This window comes from Lissotriton helveticus, chromosome 8 (genome assembly GCF_964261635.1).
Source record: "Lissotriton helveticus chromosome 8, aLisHel1.1, whole genome shotgun sequence".
Taxonomy (NCBI): domain Eukaryota; kingdom Metazoa; phylum Chordata; class Amphibia; order Caudata; family Salamandridae; genus Lissotriton; species Lissotriton helveticus.
In genome coordinates, this window is record NC_136069.1 from 1,094,707,397 (window position 1) to 1,094,734,039 (window position 26,643).

Here is a 26,643-nt window from a genome sequence, read left to right on the forward strand (position 1 = left end):
TACCCTTATTTCCATCTTCAAGATTTCATTTTACTTTTACGGTGAACAACACTCAAGTCTTGTTACAGATTTATTCAGTTAATGTGTCATTGGCTGCAAGGAACGTTCAATTCTTAAGTTTGTAGAAAACTGGATGAGTTTCAATGTCTGAAGCTAAGTACTTCTAAGACTGTGATCGCGGGGATGGGTAGCAGAAGTGGCCTACTCAACATCCATGTTGATACCACATCTGCCAACGGTCTCAAGGTAGGAGTGATTATTGAATGAAACTTCCACTTTGTAACACAAGTGAATAGAACATACACCTCATGCCTTTACTAATGAAGATGCTAAGGAGGAGACTTCATCATTCCCCTAAATGGTTGTCAATCTGTGACTACCACCCTCGTTTCCTCATACCTAGACCTTGCTGTGAAATTTATCTCAGCTTGCCAACCTAATATCACTCCTACTCTTTGTATAGAATTTTGCAAAATGCTATTCTCAGTGGGTAGGTTCGTGAGTGCAAATCAAAAACCTGCCCCACCAGCTTCACAAAAAGAAACAGCAAGTTCAAGCGACTAACCCTAGTGGAGTACACCTGCTACATTTAGAAAATCTGTTTCCTCTCTCGAAATGTAAAACCTTATTCACCATTTTAGGTTGGCTTTAGAGAGTCTGTTTGTGCTACTGCTTGCTGAGTGCCCTGTGTCTATGGTAATGCATTTTCAGTCCTATTGGGTACCCTGTTGATTTCCTTGATGCATGCCATCTATCAGAGTGAGACCTAAAAGTCCTGGCTATAGCTCCATTTCTTCTTCTCCTTGACGTATTAATAGGCTGTTTCAATTTCAGTTATTATTTCATGGAAAGATAGCTAGTTTGGATTGAGAAAGAGCTTTATGAATCCTAATCAAAATGAAGATGCTTGTCTCCTATTCAGTGTGCCATGTTAAGCCTACATCACAGTTCCAGTGAAAGCTCTTCATTGGTAACTCATAGTTAGTATAATTTTAATACAGTATAAATATGTGTACACTACCTCTTGCCTCCTCCTCACACAAATGTCTAACTCATATCTGCTCTATACGCAATCACTCGCTGAAAAAATTCAGCTGTCATTTTCAAATGACTTCTAAGCCACCTCTTAACCCCTTTAGTTCTGCCGTCGGCCAACGGTGGTTGCGAGGACTTCCTTGCCAGTGCTGTGCACGTCCGTTGGCCAATGCGGTCTCACCCGTTTCTTCGAACGTTCAGCACTGGCGCTGATCATTCGAAGCAGTAAACGGGTTAAATTAAATCTTCATCCTTGTCTATCCCACTCTCTCCACACGTGGTCAACACCTTGCCTTTCATGATTTGTCTCGATTGACTTGCCTGTGTCACTTTCGTTCAACACATAGGCAACAGAAAGGTGACCAGTCAACCTTTGTGAAGGACCTTCCACTGAATGGCAGTAAAGGTTGTTGTGTTTTAGTAACTTTTGATCCAAATAAACAAAAATAAAATGCACAGTCTGAAATCCGAAGATTGTGCAGGAAATTATCAATTATGTGTCCAAGGTGGCCAATCCATAATTGTAAGAGGAAACGCTGCAGCTGCAAACTCTCAAAATTCCAGTATCTCTGAGGAAAGACCAGTTGAATGACACAGTGATACCAGGACATTTGGCTCTGACGCTGTACCCCTACAATCACCTGAATGCCCTCGTTGATTTTGTCGGTGACAGGAAATCAGTGGAATTGAGGGAAGAAAAAGAAGCCTCCTATTGGGCATTGAAAAATATAGACTCTGTAACCTAGACCTTGAGATCTCTGGAGTAATATATTGTAAGCATCTCTGCTAAATGTAAATAGTTGCAATCATGGAAGAAGAACCTTGTAGCACATCAAATCAAATATCTCATCTGAGAATGAAATCCTCTGGATTGCCTACTGTAGACCGACAAATGGGAGATCATGGAAGAGGGAGTGGTCAAAATGTATATTTGTTTCGTAGGTAATTAAGGTTCCTGTCTCTGAGGGTGGGCTCACCTTCCCAAGTCAAGGAATTTCACTAGTGTGATGGTGAAGCGGTAATGCAAATCAGCTTCAAAGCTTGATGCCTGTTTCAAAGTGAGTGAGGGGGAAATATCTATTACAACGCAAACATTACATTGTAGTGCCTGTACAATACAGTCAGTACCACGACTGCGAAGTTGCCACAAGTTCCATCACAATGCAAGTCATTACAACGACTTGCTTTAGGGAATGCAGTGTTAGACTGGTGTTGGGTTTTAAGTCCAACACCTTCCCTACTGATACACCGATGAAGCTGGAATAATAATTACAACTATTCCAAAGTCCAGCACTTCCCTAAAGCAAGTCATTGCAATGACTTGCGTTCTAATGGAACTTGTGGTAACGACACAGTCATGGTACTATGTGCGTTGTTAAGCCTCGAGTGGTTTTGACATGCGTGATAACAGATTCTGTTCACGTGAGGACATGTACAATTATGTTCTCTGTCAGAAGAATTGGTCACTAATTGTTTGCTTTTAGCTAATGACAGTGAACTGTTAGAGAACATTTGTATGAAGGTAAACTTTAATTAGTCTTTATATTAACCCCTTCCCTGCTGCCGTTTGCCGTTGGACGTCGTGCGAGCTACCTCCCTGGTGCTGCGCACGTCCAACGGCCGACGCGGCCCCGCCCACCCTTTAGAACGCCCGCACCGCGGCGGAAAAACCGCCACGGTTAAGGCGTTAAGAGTAAGAAATCTGCCCCTGCAGGCTTCTAACCACTATTAGGTGTACATTTCTGTATTTTTATAATTCATAAATGATGTCCAGCTGCGACAGTCACAGGTTTTCAAGCATACTCACAGAAAGTCTATGTGAATTCACTTTCCTGGTGCAAAAATATACAAGTGCATTTTTTTTCTTTAAAACGAAAGTACAAGTGTAAATGCAGTTGCTAATTTGTTTCCCCTTTCTCCACTGGAAAGTGTGCTTCTTCTTGTAGAAACTCCTCCCCCGACCAATTATGTGGAGTTGGGGGTTGTTCTCTTCCTCTTACTTCCTTTTAAATGGATGTACTCTCGCCCTTGGCAGGACTGAATCTCTGATCTTTTCCAGGTTGAGAACTGATCAGAGACAAGGTTCGAAATACCTACAAACTTGTATGGTTATGGGTGTTCACAATCTCAGAGGACATATACGCCTTGTAAAGCCCATTCCTCATTCCTGCTCCTGGACGTAGTCACTCTAAATTGTTGTGTGAAGTAAAGCCATTTACGAGTGTAAAACACATGGTCTTAATTAGGAAAGTGTGTTTGCTCTCGAAAGTAAGGCAATTTGTGTAAGTCCACCAAATAAAAGCAAACGTTTTCTGAGAATCAGTCAAGTGTGTTTAATGTCCAATTGCCGTTTTCCTCATTGTGTTACCTTCGGCAGAAATCACTATCATGCAAGGTTGTTTATTTGGGCAAGAAGAATATTATGATGTCAGAGGGCTGTTATCTACCAGGTCATTGGGGTGTCAGAGCACTACTGCTATATGATAATAGTACAATTCAGAAACTGTAATGATTGAAATAGCGTAGTGATGGTTTTATCGGTTACAAAGATGCGAGTCAGGAATATGATAAATCAGTATTCTAATGTGATGATATCTATATCACACATTTTTTCAGTTATAAAATTCTAATACATTTTCTCAAATTCACATCTTTTTCATGGCTTCAAAATCTTATGTGAGAAAAGTAAAGTATTACAGTAGATAATGCATTTCACTCAATATTTTGCACAGGCTGAATTGGCAGTAACTCACCAGCCAGTTTTCTGATTTGTCTACTTAATCATAAGAAATTACTTTGGAATACAAATGGATATTTGTTGCATTATGAATTAAATAAATAAAGGGGATCTCTGACAATTTGCAGAGATGGGCTTGTGGGTGCTGATTTGCTAATGGAATTAATTGTTGCCCAAGGAACATTTTTACTTTTTAACCAAACCGTGCTCAGAAAAGCTTTTGTTCTTTTTAAAGCTATCGTGGTCAGTGAATTTAAAAAAAGAAGTTGCTTGAGTTTATTGGTAATGTATTAATATGTTCCCAGTATCACAGAAATCCCAGGGATCCTGCTCCCGGATAGAATTGCCCAAAATTAAATGTTAGATAGGTGGAGGATATTCACTCAAGGCACTGGACCTTTCCAGCCTCACTTAGTTAACTGTATGGAATGAGTTGAGCATTTACTCCTCCTTAATTGGCATATGCTATGATAGTCAACAAAGAGACCCATTTGGTTTATATTATTTTTAGAAGAAATGTTATTATTCTTTTTGTTTTTTCTTCTTGAACAAACTTGTCGGTTACATCCTTATTTATCTAGATTGTTATGTGGATTACATTGTAAATACTGCAGCAGCCAACACGTGTTTCGCCCTATGTGGTCAGTGGCACCAGGGCTTTCTCAAGGCTGCAAGAGATTGTTGTTTGACAGTATCAGTCAATGTAATTTAGGGAACCGAATATAACACACCACGAGTGCACATTGTGGGAAGGTCAGGAGTGGTGACTACATAAAATGTTAAGAACTTCATTTTAATGTGCAGATTATAAGGGGTCCAGAACTGGTATTGAATTGAAGAGTGAAAAGCAATTCTGCACAAGAAAGTGAGGAGAGAACTCTAATTTGAGTAGAAAAAGATGGATGTCTGATTCGGAAAGTAAACGAGCGCGGTATTCCACTGCTGGCAAGGGAACAAATAGGAATTATAGCAGTTCTGGCATTTTAGCAGTTCTTACATGCGAGCATTCCCGTTTAGGGTACGCTTTAATGTTACTTCTGTTATCATACAAAGAAATTAGTTTGAAATGTGATATTAGACGACAGTATGTTTTATATAAGCTATGTCGATAGAGACCTTAAGCTTGTAGAGTTATGCTGCGCCATTAGTGTGTGTGAAAACATTCTATGAGTGAATATCAGATACAGCATTTCATGATAACACAACTTGGTAGATACCTTCTTAGTTAGTAAGTGGTTCCTATTTGGATTTTTTTTTCCAATTAGTTGTTCATCAAGCAGACATCTTAGATGCACATATCTGTAAGAAGGGGAGACATAGATAATGGAAAGTTGACCTTGAATATGGAGACCATCAGCCAGATTCATGAAGCAAAATTGCGATCGCAATAGCTGCGAATTAGCTATTGCGATCGCAATTAACAGAAAAGCAATTCATCATGCCAAAAACACAGGAATTGCGAATTCGCAAAAATTAAATTGCAAAATCGCAAAATAAATCGCAGAATCTAGGAGGAACCCCTATAGCGAATCGGAAATAGCGAGAATCCATGGATTCTGCAATTTGTTTTACGATTTCGCTAAATAATCGCAAACGCAATTTGCGAAAAAAGCTGAGAATCGCTATTTGTGAGGCGCAATTTAAGGACAACCAAAAGCAGGTGGTAACCATTAAGTAAAAAAAAAAAAATTACTAACGAGTCACAGGTGTAGTCCTGAACAAACACACTTAAGGAAACACAGTAGCAGCATGAGGACTCTCACAATGCCAGGACTCCACATGGTGGTCAGGCGGCGAAGGCTCCAGGCTGCAGCACGGAACAGACGCAGGATCCAGGAGCGAATATTCTGCCTGCGGGTCACCCTGCTGGGCCAAACTGCGGAGCAAATTTACTCTAAGTACCGCCTGAATGGGCCAATGATCATCAAGCTGATCCGGGACCTGGACCCCCTGATGCAGCACCCAACAAGGAGGACCAATGCCGTGCCCACCCATGTCCAGGTCTTGTGCTGCCTGCACCTACTGGCCTCCGGAAGCTTCCAGGGGATAGTCACTGTTGGAGGGGGGATCTCCCAGAGCACCATGTCCCGCTGCCTAAGGAGTTTCCTGGAGGCAATTCTGACCCGGCTACACCACTACATCTCATTCCCGACCACCCAACAGGACTTGAATGAGACCAAGCTACATTTCTACAACGTTGCGCAATTCCGACATGTAATTGGATGCATTGACTGTACCCACATCCACATCTGCCCACCAGCACAAACGGAATACATGTACCGCAACCGCAAGTCCTACCACTCCCTCAATATCCAGATGGTGTGCAACGCTAAGACTTTCATCACGGACATAGTGGCACAATACCCGGGGAGCACACATGACGCATTTATATTCCGGCACAGCGGCATTCACACACGACTGGCCAGGGGAGACTTTGGCGAAGGACACCTACTAGGTAAGTACACATGCCCCCAAATAGTACACTGTGATCATGTACCTGCGCAGAACAGGCACTCACCCTCTGCTCCTTTCATTTAGGTGACAGCGCCTACGGTCTCCGTGAGTACCTCCTCACCCCATACCTCAACCCTGCAACACCACAGCAACGGCGTTACAATGCTGCACACATACGCACAAGAAATTGCATTGAGAAGACATTTGGCCTTTTGAAGAGCAGATTCCGCATATTTCACAAGACTGGTGGGGCCATCAAATACGAGCCTGAGGTCTGCTGCCGCATTGTGGCTGTGTGTGCAATACTCCACAACATTGCTACCAAGCGCAGGATACCTGTCGAGATCTCTGGCAGTGAGTCGGAAGGGGACAACCGCCCACCTGCACATGTGCATCATGCACGCGGGGAGAATCCTGCAGAAGGACACAGGCGCCGCAACCACATCACTATTAACTGTTTCTAGTGCCCACATTCCCCTCACACAACACTGCACTCATGCATGACAAATGTAATATTGACATGAGTCGGATTTAAGTGGAACCATAAATTCTTATTGTTACTTCACAATAATGTGGCTTTTGTTGTCAATGATTGCACATGGGAACAGTATTGCGTCATACGTCCCCATGCAGGGGTAGAGGGCTTGCTTGCAGATACTGCATGCCCTGCAGGCTGAGTAAAAAGTGTCACTGGCGCCTCCGTCCAGACGTACCCAGTCGCCTCTCGCTGTCCTCAATTGCAGTGTTGGCCCGTGATGCTGCAGTGGGCCTGCTGCTGCGGCGGCGTTCAGTCACCGGCGGCAAGGACATGCTGCTGTGGCTTGACGTGCCCTCGCTGGCATCATCACCACCCCCTGGTTCTCCATGGGCATTTAGCTGCAGACTGAGCATTGCTGCTGTCACCTGATCAAGTGCCATGGCTACGTCCTGGCAACACTGGACCATTTGCACCTGCATTGCAAGGGACCGGCGGGAAAGTTGGGATGTTGCATTGCCAATTATATGATTGGACCGGGTGTAGGCTGACAGGCGGGTCAGCAGCTGGCGGTGGGGGCAGCGGGTGATGTCCTGCTGGGAGACCAGGATCTGGTTGTTCTCTCGCACAGCTGCGGTCAGCTGTCCAACATGCTGCGCGGTATTGGTGAGCTGCAGTTGTATGGCAGCCAGGTGATGCGCCTGCGTCTGATGTACCGCAAGCATGCGGCGTTCAATAGCCAGGCCAGGATCCCGTGCATGGACAGCCCTGCCCGCGCGTGTTGAGTTGTCACGCTGCTGGCGCGTCAGTCCGCTGGAATGCGACCTGACTGCGGCTGTGCGCCTCGTCTGCCTCCTGGCTGCTGGTGTTGTGGCCTGTACTACTGCCGTGGTTGCTGGTTGGGGTGGTTGCTGGCCACCTGTGGCTGCTGGGGTGGCCCTGCCCACATGGGGTGGTGGTCGTGGTAGTGCTGCAAGTGGATGAGATGGTCCTGGTTCAGGTTGGCCCTCACCCTCGGTGTCCTCCGGGTACTCATCCATATGTAGGGCCTCCCTGTCGGTGCTGGCCTGTTCTGCTGCACCTGTGATGTAAATGGGTGCATGATTAATGATATGTAGCTTGCACATGAGAAGTTGCTACATGCATGCAGGCCTGCTCTCCCTGACTGGCTTTTGGAATTACTTTGAATTGACAGGTCTGCCTGTGTTGGGCTATCTGGGAATGTTTTTACACTACATCTCCCACAATGCAATAGGGAATTTCAGGCGTGCATGGCCTGCAGTACTGGGGTTGTCAAATTGCTAGCTTAGGGGTCATGGGCACTGTTAGGGGACGGGCTTGCAGTCGGATGGCACTTACCTTGGGATTGTTGGGTGGGTCGGGACGAGTCAAGCTGGGTGACCCCCACTCATGCTTCAGGAGTCAGTGTGTCCTCCACGAGGTCCTCCAGTGGGGTGTTGGGTGTGGCAGTGGGGTCTCCTCCACCGGTAGCAAGACGCTCCCCCAGCCTCTCCTCAATTCGCTCTTTGGCACGCCCTCTGAGGTCGTACCACCTCTTTTTTAAATCGTCTATTGACCGCTGGGTCACCCCGACAGAATTTACCTTTGCGCGGATGCGCAGCCAGATGCGGTGTTTGTCAGCCTCTGGCACCCTCCTGGAGTCCTTGCCAAACAGCCGTGCATGGTCCTTACAGACCCCCTCAATTAGGAACTCAAGTTCTTGCTCCGAGAACTTAATCTTCCTCTTCCTCCCTGGGGCACTGCTCCCTGCTGCTTCCTGTGACATTTTGGAGCTTGTGGATGTCCTGCTGTAGTGCTGCAAGTTCACTGTTGTGGAGAACCTCACAGTCCTGCTTCAACTATCAGGCTCAGTGGTCTGAATGAGGGAGGGAACAGCCTACTTCCTGGTTGTGATGTCATCATTGGGCTCGAAATGCGACTTCCCGTTTTTGCGATCTCACAGTGAGCGAGATCGCAAATTGCGATTTCGGTAATTGCGAAATCGCAATTTCAACCAAGAAATCGTCCGAATCTGCGATTATTATGCGATTGGGGCAAAATCGCAATCGGCAATTGTGGCCGATTGCGATTCGCTTTTTTGCGCGCATTTCTTCATGAATGCCATTCTGCGAATTCTAAATTGCGATTCGGTAAATATCGCAATTTGAAATTCGCAGAATGTTGCATTGATGAATCTGGCTGTATGACTGTGAGAGAGACCCTCCTATACCAGCCAGACAATACTGATGTTATATCCAAGGTCGTTCAGATGATTGTTCCTTTGTTGAGAGTTGGGAAACTAGGGGAGTTTACCTGCTCCCAGAGAATACTGTCTTCAGATTGGTACATTTGGTAGTAACCGATATGAAGAACCCTTCTTGACTTTTCCTTCATGCTTTAATCGTGTCGATTTTAGAACAGTTGAGTATACCCTGTCCTGACTTCACTGAGAGAAGATTTCTTCTTGAGACAGCTGATTTTCCCTGCCCAGAGTGTGGAGCTTCATGTTTTAGCGCGTATACTTTTCTCCTAAACCTTACACTTGGTTCATCTGATGCTGACAACTTCTTCATAGAATTTCCCTTGACATTTTCAATACTTTATTTAGAATAGAGAATTTCCTTTATGGCACCCGCTTGGTTGATGTTAAACTGGACAGCCTTGGGGGGGTCTTCCCCCAAACTTTTTGCCTATTTGTCTCCAGTTTTGCTGTATTCCTTTTGTTGGCCCTAGGACTCTGAGCACTTTACCTCTGCTAACCAGTGATAAAAGTGCATGTGCTTCTCCGCTACAACATGGTTTGATTGATTTATCCAAAATTGGCATATCTATAAGTCCCTAGTAGACTGCACTTCCTGGGCCCAAGGCCCGTAAGTTAAATGCTACTGGTGGGCCTGAGGCACTGGTTGTGCCACCCACACATGTAGCACTTTAAACATGTTTCAGACCTGCCACTTTAGAGCCTGTGTGAGCAGTTTACACTGCCATGTCGACTTGGCATTTAAAACCCCTTGTCAAGCCTTAAAGTCCCCTTATTTTTACATATAGGTCTTAAGGGTGGCCCTAAGTGGCCCAGAGGAGGGTGCTGTGTAATCAAAGGATAGGACATGTATTTTTAAGTTTTGCATGTCTTGGTAGGGAAAAACACCCAAATTCGTTTTTCACTACTGTGAGGCCTACCCCTCTCATAGGTTAACATTGGGAATTCCTTATTACATTTATAAGCTATAATTCCTGATTGAGGAGGAGTTGTTCTGTCATGTTTGATATAATTGGAATGGTTATGATAAATCCATTTACTGTTCAAGATTAATTTATCACTACCGTTTTAAAAATGCAATAAAAAAATATGACATAATTTTTCTATTAGCCCCGTGTGCTTGCAGCTTGTCTCCAATACATGTCTGGGATGGATGACACCAGGACTTTGTGCATTCCCTCTAGACAGCCACACACAAAGGGAGCTTATGTGTGACTGAGGGGCCATTCACTTGCTAGTGGGCCATCCTGGGCAGGATGGGAGGGAAGATCTGACACACATGAATAGTCTGTGTCCTGTCCCCACACAAAGGGCTGCATACCCCCTTTAGTAAGTCTGGAACCAGAACTGGGAGGGAGGACCTGATTGCCGCCGCTGCGGTTGTTTTGCCCTTTGTTTTCACGTGAATTTGTGCCTGCTTGTCTTATACCCGATTTTTCCCTTGTTTTGACGAATCTTTGTGCCTGTTTTGTCTGAATTTCGTTTTCCCCGTGTTGTGCCTTCCTTCCTTGTTGCCCGCCGCCCTCCGCCCTCCCTTCCCGCCAACGCCGCTTTTCCCCGCCCTTTTTTGTATTCTGTACCCTCCCCGCTCCCGCCTCCCAGCTGCTCCGCCCACCCGCGCACTTGGCCTTAAATGGCGACCGTGCGACGCAGGTGAGTGTGACCCACTTGTGGGACACCCCCGCGCCGCACGGCCACCAGCTGCTGCGTGTGCCCCTTGCATCCCTGTGCCTCGCTGCTGCCTCGTTCCTGATTGCCGCCGCTGCGGTTGTTTTGCCCTTTGTTTTCACGTGAATTTGTGCCTGCTTGTCTTATACCCGATTTTTCCCTTGTTTTGACGAATCTTTGTGCCTGTTTTGTCTGAATTTCGTTTTCCCCGTGTTGTGCCTTCCTTCCTTGTTGCCCGCCGCCCTCCGCCCTCCCTTCCCGCCAACGCCGCTTTTCCCCGCCCTTTTTTGTATTCTGTACCCTCCCCGCTCCCGCCTCCCAGCTGCTCCGCCCACCCGCGCACTTGGCCTTAAATGGCGACCGTGCGAACGCGCAGCGGGCGCGCCGATTGTGCGCCGAAGGCGCGCCAAAGGTAAGCCCGTCTGCGCCCGTCCGCGCCTGGACCGCGCCCAGGGCCAGGACCCTTGGCCCACGAAGACCCCGACCGACCCGCCTGACGTACGCCGCCGCTACCCTCACCGCTCTCAACACCGGCCGACTTCCAGACTGCCACCAAGCCACTCCACGACGTACCCACGGACCTTTCAGCTGCCACGCCTGCAAGTTCACCTGCACCCGGACCTGCCTCGCACCAGCACCCACCAAGTCGAACGCCAGCAGCACCCACCTCAAGTGCATCCTGATCAACACCCGCTCCGTCCACAGACACGCCATCGAACTCTGGAACCTCCTAGACGCCACAGCCCCTGACGTTGCCTTCCTCACGGAGACCTGGATGAACGCATCCTCAGCTCCCGACATCGCCATCGCCATCCCAGAGGGCTACAAGATCGTCCGGAGGGACCGAAACGCCAACCAGATGGGAGGAGGCATCGCCATCATCCACAGGAACACCATCCGTCTCACGACCAGCACCGACAACACCCTGACCAGCGCCGAACACCTGCACTTCCAGATCCACACCAACCCGACCACCACCCTCAGAGGCACCCTGATCTACCGACCCCCGGGACCACGCACACAATTCAGCGAGGACATCGCCGACTTCGTCAGCCCGCATGCCCTCCCCTCCGCTGACTACATCCTCCTGGGAGACCTCAACTTCCATCTGGAAAACAACAACGACCGCAACACCACCACCCTGCTCGACAACCTCGCCAACCTTGGACTCAAGCAACTGGTGTCCACCCCCACCCACCTCGCCGGACACACACTCGACGCAGTCTTCTCTTCCAGCACAGACATCGAGTTCAGCCACGCCACAGAGCTTCAATGGACGGACCACAGCTGCGTCCACTTCACTTTCAAGAGAACGACGACCCACCAACACCAGCAACAGGCCGCCCGCAGAAGCTGGAACAAGATCACAGCAGACCAGCTCGCCACCTCCCTGAGCCAGCACCCCCCTGCCAGCTCAGCGAACCCCAGCCAGGCCGCCGACAACCTCACGAAGTGGATCAGCAACTGCGCGGACGAACTCGCCCCTCTGAGGACCCCGCCTAGCAGACCCGGCAGCAAGAAGGCCCCATGGTTCACCGACGAACTCAAGAGCTCCAAGAAGAACTGCCGAGCCCTCGAGAAAGTCTGGAAAAGGGAACCGACACCGGACAACAGGACCTCCTACAAACTGGCCACCCGGAAACACCACCAGCTGATCCGCGCCGCCAAGAAAACAGCATTTAAGGACCGGTTGGACAACAACGCACACAACTGCAAGGAACTCTTTAACATCGTGAAAGAGCTTTCCAACCCCAGCTCAGGAAACAACGACGTCACCCCATCGCAAGACCTCTGCAACTCCCTCGCTTCATACTTCCACAACAAGATCACGGACATACACAGCAGCTTCAACAACCAACCAACGCACACCGTGACCGAACAACCACCCCCCACCACCATCCTTCACGCCTGGACCCCGATCAGCACCGAAGACACCATCCGCACAATGAACTCCATCCACTCCGGATCACCGACCGACCCCTGCCCTCACCACGTCTTCAACAAGGCCGACGCTGTCATCGCACCCCACCTGCGAGACATCATCAACACATCCTTCGACACCACCATCTTCCCGGAGAGCTGGAAGCACGCCGAACTCAGCGCTCTACTCAAGAAACCAACAGCGGACCCCACCGACCTCAAGAACTACCGCCCCATCTCGCTCCTCCCGTTTCCAGCCAAAGTCATCGAGAAGACCGTCAACAAACAGCTGGCCGCCTTCCTCGAGACCAACGGATCCCTCGACCCCTCACAGTCCGGCTTCCGAGCCAACCACAGCACCGAGACCGCCCTCATCGCCGCCACCGATGACATCCGAGCCCTGATGGACAATGGAGAAACAGCGGCCCTCATCCTCCTGGACCTCTCCGCGGCATTCGACACTGTCTGCCACAGCACCCTAGTACAGCGCCTCAGCAACGTCGGAATCCAGGACAAGGCGCTGGAATGGATCATCTCCTTCCTCGACGGAAGAACACAGAGAGTCCGCCTACCACCGTACAAGTCAGAGGCCTCCGAAGTCATCTGCGGCGTCCCCCAAGGATCATCTCTGAGTCCCACCCTCTTCAACGTCTACATGAGCCCCCTCGCGGCCATCGTACGCAAACACAACCTCAGCATAATCTCCTACGCCGACGACACCCAGCTGATCCTCTCCCTGACCAACGACCCCGCCGCCGCCAGAGCCAACCTGCACGACGGGATGAAAGAGGTAGCCGAGTGGATGACGATCAGCCGCCTGAAACTGAACTCGGACAAGACGGAGATCCTCATCCTGGGCTCCTCACCCTCCGCCTGGGACGACTCCTGGTGGCCTCCCGCCCTGGGCACCGCACCCAAACCGACAGACCACGCACGCAACCTGGGCTTCATCCTGGACTCCTCCCTCTCCATGACCAGGCAAGTTAACAAAGTCTCCTCGACGTGCTTCAACATCCTACGCATGCTACGGAAGATCTTCTGGTGGATCCCCACCGAGACCAGGAAGACCGTCACCCAGGCCCTCGTCACCAGCCGTCTGGACTACGGCAACGCCCTCTACGCCGGTACCACCGCCAAGCTCCAGAAGAGACTCCAGCGGATCCAGAACGCCTCAGCCAGACTCATCCTCGACATCCCACGAACCAGCCACATCTCCGGACCTCTGAGAGACCTTCACTGGCTCCCCGTCAACAAAAGAATCACCTTCCGCCTCCTCACCCACGCACACAAAGCTCTACACGACCGAGGCCCGAGTTACCTCAACAGCCGAGTCAACTTCTACGCTCCCAAACGCCACCTCCGCTCAGCCAACCACGCCCTCGCCGCCGTCCCCCGCATCCGAAGAGCGACTACAGGAGGAAGGTCCTTCTCCTACCTGGCCGCCAAGACCTGGAACTCCCTCCCCCCCGACCTGCGCCTGACCCAAGACCACCTCTCCTTCAGGAAGAAGCTGAAGACCTGGCTGTTCGAGCAGTTGCGGCACCCCCCCCCCCCCCCCCCCCCCCCAGCGCCTTGAGACCCTACGGGTATGTAGCGCGCTCTACAAGTGTCATTGATTGATTGATTGATTGACCTCTTTGCACTTCAAAGCCCCTATTTTAAGTCACCTACTTCAAACACAGAACTTGGTAAGCGTAGTGGGTATAACACCACCAAACCAGACACTACTGGACCTGTGAAGAAACTGCCAGGAGGAAGGACTGCTGTGCTGCTACAAGGAATGAAACTCTGCTGGACCGCTGTTCTGAAGTACTGCTTTCCTGCTGTGCTACCCTGTTGCCTGTTACCCTCTCCCCTGCTGAAGAAGAACTGAACTATTTGACTTAAATCCAGAGTTATTTCCAAGGGCATGCTAGCTTGTCTCCTCTTTTAGGACTCAGGGATATCAAAGTCTTACCCCCTGTTCCTATGCTTGGTCCATTGGATGTGTATCCAGGTGCTTGCTGCAGTAGAACTGATACATCCACTGTTGTGTGAGCAGAATTGCAGCATCACTGCTGTTGCAGGAACAGAAGTGGCGCATCATACTTGGAACCAGCACATCGCCATCACAACCACCACATCGCCACAGCTGCAAGGCAGTCGATGGAAGCATCCCCTTGACTGTGGGAAGAAAACCTGATGCATTGGCTTCAGAACCAATGTATCTCAGACCCGGCTCTTTGTCTTCGGAACTGGTGCATCGCCATTGTTGAGTGGAGAAAATCGATGCAGCACCTCGACTGTGGGATCGACACTGATGCATCGCTTGGCTGCACCCTGCTCATTTTTTTCAGTTTTAATCTTTTAATTACTTGTTGGATTTTTGTCATTTTGGTCTTGTTTGTTTATAAAATTATAATCTATTTTCCTAAACTGGTGTGGAATCTTGTTGTGGTGTTTTCACTGTGTTACTGTTTGAAGTGTTGCACAAATACTTTACAAATTGCCTCTTAAGTTACGCCTGCCTGCGCTGGCTCTGTGCCAAGCTTCCTGAGGGTGAGCACAGGTTAACTTATGATATGTATCTGACTTACCCTGACTAGGATTGTGGCTCCTGCTTTGACAGGTCGGTGACTGAGGTTGAGTGTCTGAAAGGTTTCAGCAATCCGTCCATCATCTCCTTGTGTTTGCTTTGTTCGCAATAGGTTGGCAGGGTATGCCCGGATGTGGGTTCCATGCTCACTTTCCCACTGAATTCAAGCTGGCTGATGAGGAGTGTTACCCTGAAACCGGTCCCAGGATGCTTGTTTCCGGTGCAGGGAAGACATGGTTTGGAAGTTCGGGCTAGATTGTTCCCATGAGGCACAGGGTCAAGACAGATTTGCATATAGCTGTGTCTGAACTAGGGTGACAAAGTGAGCTAAAGAACTATTATGGATTCACTCCAGATCTGTGACTGGGGGTGAGTGTCTGAAAAGTTTCAGCACTCCGTCCATCATCTCCTTGTGTTTGCAGGGTGCATACCTCTGCCAACCAGAAATCCAATTTCTAACATTTGAAATTTTGTGTGCTGTATGTAGTTCTATCTTGTATCTTTTTCCAGGATGTACACAAATTCAAACTGCAGGATCATTTAAATATGCATGCTCTTACCTTATATTTTCTTCAATGTTGCTGATCGATTTGACTTGCAACTTGATTCGAATTATTAAGAAAATACTTAAAGTTTAGACACCAGCCTCTCTGTTTTTGTGAAGCCATTTCTAGTTTCACGCTATTTGAAATGTATTGCTGTTATTAGCTACTTTCTCACACTTCAAACCGACAATAAAGTTCCATACGAGCAATGGGGTATTCTTTTTGATGACCTTACAAAGACATTGAAATTCAAGAAACCCTACTCTATCATACCTAAAAGATGTTCTCCCCTGCAAAGTTGTGATTTTCTATGAATCCCATGGATAAGTGAAGCACAGGAGAGATCAGAGTGGTTTTTGACTGATAAGGCGATTTCAAACCACAGAAAGATCACCCTTTCTCTATGTCAGTCATTACCATTTTCTAAGTGAAATCTGTTCCTGAATGACCGCTTCCACAAGTGTAGTGACAGCTGTAGGCACGTTTGGAAGCAGACAACGATGTAATGGATCACTGTTTTCTCCCTCTAATATCCTTTTCATAACATGCCACATATTTTGGTATTGCAGCCCTTATTCTTTTGGGGGCTAGGAGCAAAGTACTAGATTGTTGCAGCACCAGGGATAGACATGGAGGTAGGTCTGTTCTCACGTTCAGGCCTCCATCTTTGCAATGCCAGCAAGATCTGACTGAATTAATTCTGAGTGCTGGAATAATAATGAGGTAGGATTCCTGTGAGTGGTTGCGAACATCCTCTCTGTGATGTGCTTGTTTGTTACATCTGGCACAGGGCAAAGACTTGATAAGTACATCCCATATACCACTTAAATACAGAACTGGCCAGTGATCCTGTGACCCATAACTTTGTAGACAACAGTTAGTTACTTTAAGTTATTTGCATGGTTTCGGGACCACCCCCTATACAAAGGATCAGGCCCCTCCGGTGAACAAAACCCTCCCTAAATCCAATATCTTTGGACCTGTTCCTTTCGAAGATAGATGCCACCAGCCAGCGCTCTGAAGTAGCTACAAAGCACACGATCTAGCATTGTACAAAAACCCTTACTAAATAAATTAATGGTTTATGGTTACTACCAAGTAAATGATTTTGCCTGAGAAACACAGGGCAGGAGAAATCCTGACAAAATCCTAATAGCTATTCTCCTTTTAAAGTTGTTAATATTTGCTCATTAACTCAATTCAGCTTATATATTTTATATTAATTTCGAGGTGAACAACAGCAAAATGTACTTATTCAATTGGATCGAATTCTGGTTTAAGCAAAATGCACTTTCAATATGAACCTGCTTGATTCTAAATAAACTATTTATAATAGAAAACAATATTGAAGTATTAACACCATCTAGGTTTCAGACACCTGTATGTGAACTCACATTTGATAATGAACTTTAAAGAATAACAGTGAAATGTTTTGTCATTTACAATGTATGTTGTATGCTTTAAGGTGGAAAATCTACAAGTTGGGAAGGAGGTATTCGTGTTGCCGGGCTTGTGCGTTGGCCAGGGAGGCTACAGGCTGGCACTTCTATCAGTGAACCGACTAGCAACATGGACATTTTCCCTACCATTGCCAAACTGGCTGGAGGCTCAGTGCCCAATGACAGGTACCAAAATGAACATTCATATCTTCTCATGCCCATTTTTTTATCAGATGATGCAATTTACTTAGACCATGGTGTGTACAGGATGTTTGGTAGTAATAGGATGTGAAACCCTTGAAGATTGGTCACAGACATAGAATAATATTTTTAGATCTGATGAACCCTTCCGCCTTGGATTTATTTTACGTGAAAGATAAAAACAAATAGGGCCTTACAAATCATTTAAAAAAATTTTTTTTTTTACAGAGTTTTATATGGCGCGAACTAGACCCGAACTGAATCGGGTATCAGAGCGCTTTACATAGCACCAGTTACGTTACATGAGGACACGCATTCATTTTAGGCACGGGGAGATTAAGTGATTTGCCCAGAATCACAGGAGGTTTTTTGGCGTCGTTGGGAATAGCACTCATCCCCAAAGATGAAGAATCTGTTATACTGTGTCTCAAGTCTTTCGTCTCATTTTACCTCCTGTGTCAGGTTTCTTGTGGAATGTGGGGTCTATGATATGTGTAGGGTTCCACTTCAGTTGGAGTTTGTATGACTGTTGGTGTCTGGTTCCTCAGGCATGGGGTTCCTTAGCTCCAATAAACTACAAGTATAACTTTTCCTGCATTGGGTTTTTCTTGGATGTACCAGCTTACTACATTTTGGCAACAGGATGGGATGTGCCAGACACCATTGAGCCTGTTCTGCTCCTGTGAACTAGAACCCGTCAAAGGAGACCTGTGCCCTGCCCCCGTTTCCATCGCTGTGACTGGTGCGGTAGGATTGTTCTACTTAAAAAATGTTGTTTATATATGTGCTGACCTGCTCAATCTTCGATTCCGCTCTGTTTTTGACTCTTATGATGACCTCATTCAAACGCTCTGCCCGAACTGATACAGACTCCCGCTGTGCATTGAGGTCAAGTGAGGGGTTCAGATTCTGTGCCTCCCACACCCACTCTTAAATAAAGATAAACCTATTGACTTGCTCAAGTTATAGCTCCCCACTTGTCTCACCAGCTCCTCGCTCTGCTTCCATAAGTTTCTTCCACTCAGCAGTATCATAGAGCCCAAGTTTCTTCCATGAACACTGCCATCACGTGGCACCAGTGGCACTTACTTTTAGACACTAAAGAACTCGTTTTTAACAACTGGTGTTTAAGAAGAGTTAAAATGTTTTTTTTTCTTTCAAACTCTGTTTTCAGGGTATGTAACCTTTACAACGAAACTTTTACAACGACCTACCATTACAAAGCAACTTTTACAACGCAAACTATTACAACGCATTGCTTTGGGGGGCGCTCTAGGATAGGGATTAGGTTAATTTACTATCCAATAACCTTCCCTACTATCCACGGGGACTGGAGTTGGAATAGTAAATTAAACTATTCACTATCCAGCACCCTAAAGCGCTATGCGTTGTAATGGTATGCGTGGTAAAAACCGCGTTGTAAAGGTAGGCGTTGTAAAAGTATGCGTTGTAACGTCATACATCCGTTTCCAGTGCCATTTTTTACAATGAGTATCAATCAAGCAGTGGTGGCTCCCCTGTCCTTTCTTATGCTACAAGGCGATCCACGCAATTAATGGGAAGATTAAATAAAGACATTTGAAAATTACATTGTTGCTTTAGGAGGGTCTATTTTTTCGCCAATAAGAAAAAAAGCTCTGTTAATAGGATGTCTTGGCACAGAGGGTTAGCATGTCTTTAAATATTTGCCACAAGTATACGAAGACAATGGATATGTCATGGAGGATGTGTATAAGGATGCCAAATTGCGAATTCGCAAATGTTTTACTAAAACTTTGAACATTGTTATGCAACGCCACAAATTCTACACCTAACTGCAGAGACCAGGTGAATCAATAGATGAGTTTGTGGCAAGACTAAGAGAACTGGCCATAAAGTGTAAATTTGGTCCCATGATTGAGTAACTCATAAGAGATCAATTAATCATCCAATGCAGCAATATACGAAAATGCAAGAGCGACTGTGGGCAGCTGCCGATCGAACTTTAAAGGAGGCCATTAAAATCGCCAAAGTTACAGAAGTATTGGAGAAATGCATGAAAGAAATGCAAAAAATAGGAATAGGGAGCACATTGATGTAACAGAGGTGGACTGTGAATCAGATTATGAAGGATTCAAAATTATTCTATCGGGCCATACTTACCACTAGCCCACATATATCTATCAATAATAATAATTCAGTCGGCAATGGAGAAAGTTCAATCGTTTATTCAATCAAATACAAGCCCTGGCAGGGGAGCCTCAGTCTACACGACCCTCGGAGGTGCGCAGAAGAGACTGGTTACATGTTCAAAACACAAAGCATATATACGTTTCATGTGTTCAAGATGACACCCTACAAGGAAAGATACAAATTCTCTGTATGCCAAGAGAAATACCCATATAAGGCACAATTGATTGCTATTAGCCTAGGTCCAAGCTATTCCGGGGGCAGGTCAGCAAGGTGCCTCCTTGTCTATCTGTAGCCCGGGGAGTACAGGAACGGGCTCTGCTAGAATGTGCGCATCCCACAAGAAAGGCAGATGTGACCTTGGGTTTCCTTGAGCTACCAGCTAACAACTATAGTAAGCGGCCTGACTATCGTCATAGTTTCGAGCAGCAAACGTGATCACGTGATTTCTGGGAAACCACGCAAGCCCATAGGGAAACGAAACAGAATGGTTCTGGTTATATCAATAGGAACAAGCGAATTAAAAGTGAATCAATAGTCACTAAGCATTCATAGCATATTCTAAATATACGATTGTATAATTAGGAGGTTACATTGGATATATTAAGCCAATAATGCATGGTATCGAAAATTCGATCCCAACAGACGGCCCTTTTGGCCTACTTTAGCCAATACAATTCATTCTACAAAAATCCCTTCATCGATCTGCATGAGATCCGATACTTCCTTCTGGATCATCTGCTTCTCGACCTTCACTTGTCGAGAAAAATTCAAAGCAGATGTCATTCTGTTTGCGCAAAACGAACAGCAAGCCGGGCCACACTGGAGACACAAGCAACACGTAAATATCACTCCAAAAGCTCCGGCCAGCACTATGAATATCTTCCAGCCCCAGGTGGCTAAAAGACCCCAGAACCAGCTACTAAGGGACCAGGTACCGTTATCCACATGGGCTTCACTGGCTAATCGATGTAGTTTCTGTATAGCTGGATGGATGGTAGGGGCCGAATCTGGAATAAATACGCAGCAAGAGCTGCCAATCACACGACAAGCTCCTCCCCTATCTGCGAGGATGACGTCAAGAACCATCCGGTTCTGGAGCGAAACAAGCCTCGTCGCTGCAAGCTCTACAGTAATATTAGTTAAAATCCCAGTAGTGGTCTGGACCACGTTCTCAACTATTCGAGACAGGCGTTGTATGCTACGGCTATTGAATATGGGTCTCCAGTAGGGGATAAGACCCTTACCAAAATCTTCGAATTGTTGCAAGGAGGTATCTGTTTGGTCTGTACTGTCAGTGTCATAACTCCTAACATTTCTGCTAACCCCTGCCTCTTTCTGAACTAGCTGATGAGTTTGGTGATAGTCGGGCAGAGCAATATACACAGGAGGGTAGAGAAATGAGAAATAGCAACTTCCTGCCCATCCCCGGGGAAGCCATGTGTATGCATTCTCACCACAGACGAAATATACATCGGGTGGAGTGATCATAGGTGGGGTACTATATATCTGTAAAGTGTACGTGTAATTACATCTGCTTTTTCCTACCTTAACATGACCTTGTCCCTGTATACAAAAGGGAGAGGTTGTATTAATGATCGGGATCGGTAGGGCTTTGTCATTCATCACATTTCTTTCTTTAAAATGCTGGAAATACATAGTATCATAAAGAGTTCCAAATCCCGCATTTCCTCCACTAACCATGTAGCATTCTTGTAATCTGTATACACGTTCATGCAAGCATTAGGGTCTAAAGAACCCTCTCCCCATTTTCTGCTGCATCAAATCCTTGATGTTTCTCTATATAGTTCAAAATGGCTTCATAATCCTTTTCAGTATAAATTTTCGGTTCAGCTACATAATGTGAATACATTAACGATAACAACTGGAACCAGGCTTCACAACTAGCTAAATAAGACATTGGTAAGGAGATAAACAGTTCATGCTGGTGCATGACTGAAGGAAGTAACCCACATACCCAACAGTTCGTCTTATTTGTGGTGCTGTGGGTCTGATGCAACATTTCAATAAAAGCATTTTTCATATAAGTTTCTCTATGTCTGGCCTTGTGAGGGGGCAAAGAATAGAAGAGATGCTCTTCCGGGGCAACAGTAGTTCCTAACAACTTCTGTGCTGGATGCTGAAATTCTAAATATACGAATACACACATCATAATTATTGTAATGATAACAATGAAAGCAACGAATGCCACCTTCACTCTGGTGGACCATCCGGAAAATAAATGCATATTATCCACATAACGACGAGGGGCCAGTGGCCTTTCATCATCCTCCATTGCAAATCTAACAAAAGGAAACATACTCCCTATAAGTCCAAAATCTAACTCGGTCCCTCTCTATAAGTCCAAAATCTACCTTTGTATCCACAAAGCACGCACGCCACCAGAGGGGATCTTCTCCTTGTGTCCGTTTTAGAGCCTCACAGACAAACTCTCATCATCCATCAAGTGAAAAGAAAAATGATCTCCTTCGTCTGGGAAAACAACCGCAGCCCCCAACTCAGTCTTTCTTTCTGAACAGAGCCGCTTAACACAATGTTCCAAGCTCTCAACGAGTTCAGTCCAGTGTCTCGCTCAGTACCCCAGTGCACCTATCTGGTATTTTCTCAAATGAAGTCTTTCTCTACTTTCTCCCACGGAAAACTGGGGTACCGCTCTGTTTTCGGGGCCGCAGGTCGTAGTTACAGCGACCAGGTTGCTCCTGGTCAGAAAAAAACTCAGTTGCAGGGGCATCAGATGCATTTGACCCCTGTGATATATCAGAAATAATGGCCTCCGCTGTTTGAGCCGCCGCCTTGTCACCGTAGGGCAACGCTTCACTTGGCTGCCCCTCCTCTCGGGCTTCAGAAAAAGGCGCAAAGCTCTGTGGCGACTCTCCTTCCTGGCTAGGAATTCCTTCACGGTTTTGCAGGTCAAAGGGTAAAGGAAACGGAAGGCGCTTCAGATAGCTCGCATGGGTCCAATGTTTTCGTCCATGCACCTTCACCGCCGACCTTGTAGCAAGTATGATCTGGTAGGCATCAGACCATTTTGGTTCTGGACTCTATTTCCGTTGATAGTTCCTTACCAGGACCCACTGGCCTGGTTCCAACCGATGTCCTGGACCCTCTGGTAGCGGCCGCAATGTCTCGGATACCTGTTGATGAATAGAACGCAGATCTTTAGTCAACGCATACAAGTAATCTGTCATCAAAGGATAATCGATATCTCTGAAAGATCTGGGTCTGGGAACTCCCCACACATTGGCCGGTCAGCCAAAAACTACTTCATAGGGGGATAAACCAGTTCTTGTGTGCGGGGTGGTTCTCAAAGACAGTAAGGCTAAAGGGAGGGCATCGGGCCATTTTAGTCCTGTACTAGCACAGATCTTGGCCATTTTTAACTTCAATATGCCATTGTATTTTTCGACCAGACCTGCTGACTGAGGATGTCTGGCTGCATGAAACTTTTGCCTGATTTGTAGACCATCACAAACACTCTGAACCAACGAGGCATTAAACTGTGAGCCATTATCAGACCAGATAATTCGGGGCAAACAAAATCGGGGAAAATATTCTTTAATCAAAGCTTTAGCAGTGGCAACTGCAGTGGCTTCCTTAGTGGGGTAGGCTTCAACCCATTTACTGAACGCGCAAACCACCACTAGCACATATTTCAAATTATTCACTCTCTATATCTGCATGTAATCAATCTGAAGAACTTCAAAGGGCAAAGATGGCGGTGCTAAATTTCCACTCAGGACCGCCTCTCTGCCCCCCGAATTGTAACGTAAGCATACTGGACAATATTTAACCACATGTACTGCTGTTTTGGGAATATTTGGGTTGTTCCAAACTGGGTCCAACACTGCACAAATACCTTTTGCCCCTATGTGTGCTGGACCATGGGCCATGGTCACTACAGCATATACCAATGCATTAGGGAGTAACCAACGCTGTTTCTCAGTTCGATCTATCCAACATTCATTTTTGTCCAATTGCCCCACTTCTCGTTCCCATTTCTGTGTCTCATCTATGCTGGCTTCCTTCTGTAATTCTTTTACGCTCTCAATGGTATTATCAAACACAGATGTTTCTGCCACCCACCGGGCTGAAGCACTAGGGAACATGGGAGTCATCTTAGTTTGCGCTGTTTCTTTAGCTACTGAGTCAGCATATGCATTTCCCTTTCCTGTAAAATCAATGATTTTCTGATGAGCACTGCATTTGATAATGGCAACTTTATCTGGTAGTGTCAAGGCATGTAATAAACGATCGATTAAAGGACCGTGTTGAATTTTCTGACCATGTGTAGTAAAGAAACCCCTTTCCCTCCACAGCTTCCCAAAGCTATGGGCGACGCCAAAGGCATACTGGCTGTCTGTATAAATATTTACTCTTAAGCCTTTACTGATCTCACAGGCTCGTAATAAGGCTATTAGTTCAGCTGCCTGGGCTGAGTGATGTGAAATCCTAGCGGTTTCCACCACCGTTTTTAAGGTCGTAATAGCATATGCAGCTGTGGCCGTATCATCTGGTAATTTAAAACAAGAACAATCCACATACAATTCTCCTTGGGGTTCTGGCAAAGGGGTGTCAGTAAGATCTACACGGCCTTTGGTTTCTTCTTCAGTTCTGAATATACAATCATGGACATCGTTTGTTTCCGCATCGGAAGGGAGGGCAATAATGTGGCTGGATTCAATGTAGCACATCTTTTGATTGTAATGTGTGGTGCAAACAATGTTAATTCATATCCTGTCAAACGAGCACTCGTAAGGTGCTGGGTCTTGGTTCTATTTAACAGAATATTCACTGCATGTGGTACCAAAACTTTAAGTTCCGTATTTAAAACGATACCCTCTGATTGCCGGATGGCCACCGCTACCACTGCCGTGGCCCTCAGGCAACTGGGAAGGGCTTGGGCAACCATGTCTAACACTGATGAAATGAAAGCACAGGGTCTCTGCTTCTCACCAAAATCCTGTGTTAATACTGAAAGGGAACAACCGTCCACCTCGTGCACATAAAGTGAAAAAGGCTTCCGGTAGTCCGGGGTACCCAAGACAGGTGCAGAACACAAAGCAGATTTTAAAGAGTCAAAGGCTTCTTGACATTCATCCGTCCAAGGTAGGGGTTCATGCACATCTTTGGTTATCAAATACAACAAGGGTTTAGAGAGAAGTGAATAGTTAGGAATCCATTGGCGACAGTAAGAGGTTATGCCAAGAAAAGCACGGACATCACGTTGAGTACGAGGTACAGACATGTTAGTAATTACAGATATCCGTTCTGGTGTTAGTCGTCTCCCCGCTTTTGACAGTAAGTGGCCAAGGTAGGTCACTTCCTGTCGACAATATTGAAATTTAGAGAGGGAGACTTTATTACCTTTATCAGCCAAATGATGCAACAATTTCACTGTTGCCTCTTTGCAACCGTCCTCTGTATCAGAGGCCACCAAAATGTCATCCACATATTGGATGATCGTGTTACCTGCGGGCAAAATCAATTCATCCAGGACTGCCTTTAAAGCCTGGCTATAAATGCTGGGACTTTCTGTGTAGCCTTGGGGTGCACACGTAAATCTGAAGCTTCGGCCTCCTAATGAGAATGCGAAGATATGTCTGCTATCAGGGTGGATTGGAATACTAAAGAAGGCGTTCTTTAAATCTATCACAGAAAAATATTGGGCCGTAGGGGGAATCATTGTAAGAATTGTTGTAATGTCCGGTACCACTGGGTATTGAGGGACTACTATTTTATTGACTGCTCGAAGGTCAATCACAAAGCGATAGGCAGTCCTATAATCAGGGGCACCATCAATTGGGGTCCGTTTCAGAATCGGCAAAATGGGACTATTGCAAACATTAGCAGCTGTTTCTTCCACTACTCCCTTGTCAATGAGGTCACGAATGATATGCAACAAGGCCTGTTCACCTTCTGGTGAAATCTTATACTGGGGAATGTGCGGCATCTGCGCATTTGGTTTCAGGGTTATTGACACAGGAGCTATTCTTAACAGGCCTACATCGGTGTCCCCTGTTGCCCACAATGTCCGAGGAATGGTGGAGAATTCAGGGGGCAAAGTCTCATTCTTAGCAAAGTATTGAGCCTCTGCCACAGAGGGTTTCTGCATTGTCAGGAAAACAACATCCGGGGAACAATAAATGCGAGCATGTAATCTTTTTAGAATGTCTAGCCCTAAGAGGTTATCCCCACAATTAGAAGTGAGAAGGAAGGGGGTGTGCATGGAAATGGGACCTATCGTAAAAGGTAGAGGCTTTGAAACGGGGCTCACTACCGGTATTCCAGAGAATCCCACTGATACATTATTTTGGCCAGACAGAGCTGCCCCTGGGACCAGTGTACGAGCGACTGAACTACTCATCGCCCCAGTATCCACTAAAAACTTTCCCGATTTACCCAACAGTTCTCCTTGTACATAAGGTCCCTCTTGGTCAACTGGTACTATAATATGGCCCCCGCTCTGTCCATGGCTGTCTCATGCATAATCCGTTCATCGTATCTATCATCCAGGTAAGTCTCGTTGTAATATTGTCTATTCTGTGGGTCATCGAAATAATTTTTAGGAGAACCCTCACGCTGTGACTCCTCTCTTCTCATACTATTGCGATCTATGTTCCCTCTGCCTCTACCGCGTCCTCTACTAGGCCCATTCCTTGTCAATAAGAGAGGACAATCTATTCTCCAATGGCCTTCCTCCTTACAATAAGAGCATTGATTTATTCCAATATTCGGTGGGCCTCCCCTTCCTCTTCCTGTTGTTTGACCTCTCTGAAAGGAGCTTCGTACTCCTCGTCCTGAATTATTTACCCTACTGACTTACTGCAGTAGTACCCTAGTTTTTAGATCCTTAGCCTTTTTCTCTGATTTCTCCTTACTCTCATTTTCTAGATGTTCATAATATTGGGCCATGCTAAGAATAACAGAGGGTGCAGCCGTAGTCCACGTGCTTTCAGCTGATTGAAGACGAGTCATAACCTCAGGAAGCAAGTTCGTGACAAATCTATTTACAAATAATCGAATTTCACCCTCCGTAGAGAGGTCCTGACCACTAAAATCTATAAACACCTTCTCAAACCTGGTGAAGAAATCGGACACACTTTCATCTTTTTTTTGTTTACATGCTGTCAATTTATCCCAATCT

The 26,643-nt window shown here is 46.4% G+C and overlaps 1 protein-coding gene across 2 annotated transcripts in view; it reads left to right on the forward strand.

Moving 5' to 3' along the window:
* The window catches only part of STS (steroid sulfatase), a 1,924,780-nt gene that overhangs the window by 1,248,677 nt on the left and 649,460 nt on the right, over positions 1–26,643 (forward strand). For both annotated transcript variants that reach the window (XM_078657974.1, XM_078657973.1), the window contains one exon: positions 17,135–17,294. In XM_078657974.1, the coding sequence (XP_078514100.1) occupies positions 17,135–17,294 (160 nt within the window). The remainder of the gene's footprint in view (positions 1–17,134; positions 17,295–26,643) is intronic.